The sequence below is a fragment of the Cervus canadensis genome, chromosome 14, assembly GCF_019320065.1.
Source record: "Cervus canadensis isolate Bull #8, Minnesota chromosome 14, ASM1932006v1, whole genome shotgun sequence".
In the NCBI taxonomy this organism is placed as follows: Eukaryota; Metazoa; Chordata; class Mammalia; order Artiodactyla; family Cervidae; genus Cervus; species Cervus canadensis.
The window spans coordinates 48299590-48305213 of NC_057399.1; the positions used below are offsets into that span (position 1 = coordinate 48299590).

The 5624-nt window shown below is 42.0% G+C and overlaps 1 protein-coding gene across 1 annotated transcript; it reads right to left on the reverse strand.

Moving 5' to 3' along the window:
• Nucleotides 1-4902: 4902 nt before the first annotated feature.
• LOC122453322 (interferon alpha-1/13-like) lies at nucleotides 4903-5376 on the reverse strand. The gene has a single exon (XM_043487299.1). The coding sequence runs from the start codon at nucleotides 5374-5376 to the stop codon at nucleotides 4903-4905; it is 474 nt and encodes a 157-aa protein (XP_043343234.1).
• Nucleotides 5377-5624: the final 248 nt, after the last annotated feature.

Below are 5624 nucleotides of genomic sequence, written 5' to 3' on the forward strand. Positions count from 1 at the left end.
TTCCCGTGCTTTGGGCTTTTGAGCAACTGAGATTCCTGAACGAGGCGAGTTCCTCCTAGTGCAATCAGCACGGGCGAGAGCCCAGGTAGACGCCCAGAGGAGCCCTGGAGTCTCCACCATTGTTCACTGGGGGACGGGGTTCCCTCTATGTACTGTGTTTCTCTGGGAGCCTGGACAGTCTGGACCTGCAGTGCTTGGCAGGCAGAGCAGGTGAAGTCATAGGAGAGTCTCTGACAGATCTAGAACTTTCTCTCAGGTTCTGCTTTTAGTTGGTGGTTTGCAGGCTTAAGGGGAAATTGACAAACAGAAACTAATGGAGAAGAACACAGCTGTCTGAATGGAGAGGACACCTTCATGCAGAGTGAATGAGGAGAGAAATAGGGATTCCTACACTGGGAGGAAGCGAATGATTGTGATATTTGAGTGTGAGGATAAGATATTCACCTGACCTCTCGCCAACTGAATACCACGTCTTCAAGCATCTCTCCAATTGTTTTCTGGGGGAAAAAATTCCACAACCAACAAGAGGCAGAAAATCCTTCCCAAGAATTCATGAAATCCTGAAGCATGGATTTTTTTTTCATCACTGCTTTTAGGTTACTTATTTTTAAAAAAATCAGAGTTACAAAAAGCATTGGAGTGGTTATGTTCACTTCAAGTTCCTCAGGGCAACAAACAACATAGCTAAAGGTAGAATATTTTTACTTCTAGCGTGCAAATCCTAAAGAGGGCTCAAGGAATTGTAAAATGCATTTTTCAATCAGGTTGCCATTCAGGATTGGTGTTTCTGTTTTAATGAAAAAAAAATAAGTCTTTTAGAGTAAGAATTTAATAAAGGAAGAAAAATCATAAACGGACTAAATACAAAATATCCATTTTCCCATAAGTATACATACCTAGTATTTTATCAACAAAATAATGTAAATATTTATAAATAGTTAAATAAATATTAAAATAGATAAATAAATGTCCAGGTAGTTAAATATGTAGATAGATTAGCTTCAGCATCTGTGAGGAACCAGTGTCTATAGAGTAGAACATGATGTTACTTAATATTCCAGAAAACATTTGACAACCTGTTTCATTTCAGGGCTCAATGACAATAGAAATAAGAGCCCTTGAGGTGGCCGCGCAGGAGGCATGTGGTCTTGTTGGTCTGTGAGGATCATTTCCGTGTTGAACCAGGTGTGTGTCAGTCCTTCCTCCGGAATCTCTCCTGCAAGTTTGTTGAGGAAGAGAAGGCTCTCATGACTTCTGCTCTGACAACCTCCCAGGCACAAGGGCTGTGTCCCTTCTCTTGCAGATAGAGAGTGACTCTGTGGAAGTATTTCCTCAGAGCCAGGCTGGAGTCCCCCTTGACCAGGGGAGCCCTTGGCTTTCTCTAGTTGTGTCCAGTGGGGCTCAACTCTTCCTCACAGCTCCTGGTTTCCTTCCTGTGAGTCTTCTTCGGGCTCCAGCATGCAGACTTCAGCAGCTGCAGCACGTGGGCTCTAGAGCAGGGTCTCAGGATCAGTGGAACTCTGTCTTAGTTGTTCTGTGGCAGGTGGGCACTTCCTGCACCAGGGATCGAACCTGTCTCTCCTGAGGAAAGATTCTTATTCACTGCACCACCAGGGAAGTCCTCAACAAGTCATTTTGGCTAAAGCAGTTTCTCAGATTTCCTCCTACTACTGGAAGGTATTTACAAATGACCAAGCTATTTTGCTTCATCTGGGCCCCATTTCCTGGAATTATAATAGACAGTGGCTGGTATTTCCACTCTATTCTTGCTGGTGCCAGTCATATTGAGTTTGTTGCTAAAACCACTAGTGTCTCCTTCCTTGAAGGCACACATGGTCTGGGGATTCAAGTAGCAAGTGCAACACACTTTTCAGCCTTTGCCCAGCAGTATATTAAACTCAGGAGGATGCCTCGTCCCTAATTGTCCTCAACTAGGTCATGATTCCAGAAAACATCTGCTTCTACTGCACTGACTAGGCTAAAGCCTTTGACTTAGTGGATCACAACAGACTGTGGAAAATGCTTCAAGAGAAAGAAATACCAGACCTTCTTACCTGCCTCCTGAGAAATCTGTATGCAGGTCAAGAAGCAACAGTTAGAACGGGACATGGAACAATGGACTGGTTCCAAACTGGGAAAAGAGTACATCAAGACTGTATACTGTCACCCTGCTTATTTAACTTATATCCCGAGGACATCATGTGAGATGCCGGGCTGGATGAAGCAGAAGCTGGAGTCAAGATTGCCAGGAGAAATATCAATAATCTCAGATATGCAGATGACACCACCCTTTAGGCAGAAAGGAAAGAGGAACTAAAGAGCCTCTTGATGAAAGTGAAAGAGGAGAGTGAAAAAGCTGGCTGAAAACTGAAAACATTCAAAAAAGTAAGAACATGGTTTCCAGTGCCATTGCTTCATGGCAAATAGATGGGGAAACAAAGGATAGAGTGACAGACTTGATTTTCCTGGGCTCCAAAATCACTGCAGATGGTAACCGCAGACATGAAATTAAAAGACACTTGCTCCTTGGAGGAAAAGCTATGACCAATCTAGACAGCATATTAAAAAGCAGAGACATTACTTTGGCCACAAAGGTCCGTATGGTCAAAGCTATGTTTTTTCCAGTAGTCATGTATGGATGTGAGAGCTGGACCATAAAGCTGAGTGCCAAAGAATTGATGCTTTTGAAATATGGTGAAAAAGCTGGCAGAGCTATGGATCTGAACTCAGACTCTCCTTGATGCTCACAGCTCACAGCAAGAAGCAGGCAGTTTACCACAATACTCTCTGGTGGATCTTTACCAACATGGCAATTACTACTACACTGATCCTGAGATGCTTCAGAGACTGCTCACAAGGAATGATGAATGATCATTTCCATGCTCTGTTTTATTCCATTGCATGGCTGGTAAGCTTTATTTTAGTTTGGCTTCCAGTTTTTGACATGTAATAATTAAAGCCTTACAACAGGTTGAAAATCTAGAGTTTGGATCTGAATCCCTGCTTTCCTTATTTTGCCTACTAACCTGCTCATTCTTTTTAATTCAGTGTGACTATTTTCTTACTTCTGCGTGTCAAGCATGTAGACTTTAAAGACCTTTATGTTCTGAATGGTTAGGACCCCACCAAGGTCGTATCACAAGGTCATAAACCCCAAAGTAATGATATAGGTGACAGACCTTTTGGGACATGATTAGGGTGTGAGGATTATTTCCTCACATAAATAATGCCCTTATAAAAGAGGTGGATATAAACCACTCCCTCTGCTTCCCTGTGATGATACAAGGAGAATTCTGCAGTGTGAGACCTGAAGCAGGCTCTCACCACAGCTGGACCAAACTGACACACAGTTCTTGGATATCCAGACTTGAGAACTACCTTTGAGCAATACATTTCTGGTCTTTGCAAACTACCCAGTCTATGCTATTTTGTTGAAGAAGCTTGAATAGTAAGATATTACATGCCCTGTTTTATCCTCAGAATACCTCTGGAGTCTGTAAAATTTCTGAAGGGAAAGAAATTATATTACTGAACCCTGTTTCCTAGACGTCTAGTCTGGGCGGAAACATTTCTTGAGCTCAATCAATATTCAAGTAACATCAATTCACAAGGATGATAATGATAGGAGAAACAATAATACCAATATCTATTAGATATATATATATATATATGTGTGTGTGATGTGAGAACACAATAATTTAAAGATTCTTCATGCTTCTACAAGGGAAGATATGATGAAATATTGTGTGAGATACGTTTTAAAGATCATCTGCAGAAATATTTTATTAAAGTTTGCATTTTCAATATTTGGAATGTATGGTGAGTGGAAGACTCACTGTCCACTTTTAGTTCAGTGATTCTCAAGTTCTTGCAAGGAGCCGCCTGATCATTCTTTCCTTGCCTCCCTCAGGTAGTAAGGAAACACATTGTCTACACTTGTAGATGTTTTCCTCATTAGCCTATGCCTTTGGGAGTCAATCTGAGTGCTTCTTTCAAATAGTCTATGATGCTCTGAACTCCGAGTGACATCTCTGTCATCTTCCCCAAGCTGAAACTATGAAATAAGAGTTTAAATCAGAGTGTGTGCAAGCAAGATATTGGTTTTCCCCTTGCACACCCACCCAGAGCTCCATCAGGACAAATAGTGAAAAAATGAAAAAATGGTCTTGTGCACTGAACTTGTCTCCTTTTGTCTTAATCATCCAATTATTTCCAAACTTCCTTGCAATGAGACTCCAATGAGGATAAGTCCGGGCCAGGTAATGTGAGCAGAAGTGCTATTACCCCCGTGTAGTCCTGGCCCTTGGAAACATCTCATGTGATCCACTAATCTTTTCCCTTTGCCTTCAAGGAGAATAGACTCAAGTACTACAGATAAAATTGAAGTCACATGTTAATAATGGAAAAATTGAAAAACAAGGGGACCCATTTCCCTGACTCACTTTTTGGAGAATGGCAAACTAGAAGATTCACCTGATCAAGAAGGCCTGCATTGCGCTCTTCAAAGAAGTAAAGGAAAGTGTCCATTAGAATCAAATTCCTGACACTTTTCTGTTTACCTGTTACAGAGGTTAAACATTAGGTTAACTGACAAATACCTTTAATAACAACATACTCTCCTAAAAACTCCCATAAAAAAGTAAACTTCAGATGTTGAAAATAGTAAATACCCCCAAATACATAAAGATCTTTTACATTGTGTTATAAAATTGTTTATTTAAGAAAAGAGACTTTGTTTTTCTATTTTTGCAAAACTACGATTTTTATTTCAGTTATTTTTCAGCTTGTAAGCAAACAGAAGTCCAGCTCACTTTGGAGAGTTGAGAAAACAACAATCTGATTGAGTAGAGAGTTGTCACAAGTATAATTTTCATTTTATCTGTTGACTTTTCTTGAGGATTCTTACATGAGGGAAAGGCACTTTTCAATTTCCACCCTGACAACCTCCCAGGCACAGGGGCTGTATGCCTTTCCCTTCAAGTAGAGATGGATTCCTTGGAAATACTTCTGGACATCAATTGCCAAATCGGGACAATCCAGAGTCACTTCTCCCAGCTTTTCCAGGCTCTGACCCAGGCTGGAGAGTAGTTTGTCGAGGAGGGCGCTGTTCCAAGCACCCCAGCTGCTCTCCGTGGTGAAGAGGTTGAAGATCTGCTGGAGCATCACTTGGTGATAACAGGTGCCTTGAGTCATCTGGATTGAGGTGATATTCTCTCTTCTCCAAGGAAACTTGAAGTCGTGTCTGTGCTCTAGGCATGACTGAGAGGGGATCCTTTTCATCTGTCTCAAATGTCTGGAGATTTCTTTGTTGTCAAGAGAACAAGCAGGGATGGAGCAGAGCATGACTCCTGCCACTAGCAGATAGATCTTGGCCATAGAGAGTTTCCGTGATTCACTGGAGGGCCACTAGGGGGCGCGCGGCACCACTAATCAATGAGCGAAAGGTTTCTCCGCCCAGTCCTGTCACAGCGCGGTTTTCTAGCAGTCCGCAAGAAGGCTCAGGATGTTTTTTATCGGTTTTCTTAGACTCTTTGCGAGTTCTGAGACTTCGTTTCAGCGGGTTTGGCAGCCAGAGAGGAAACCGTCGCTGCTCAGAGACCAAGTTGGTGCGACTTTAATAGTGC

Excerpts from the sequence above, each read along its gene's own strand:
- LOC122453322 (XM_043487299.1), bottom strand. The coding sequence starts at position 5,376 with ATGGCCAAGATCTATCTGCTAGTGGCAGGAGTCATGCTCTGCTCCATC.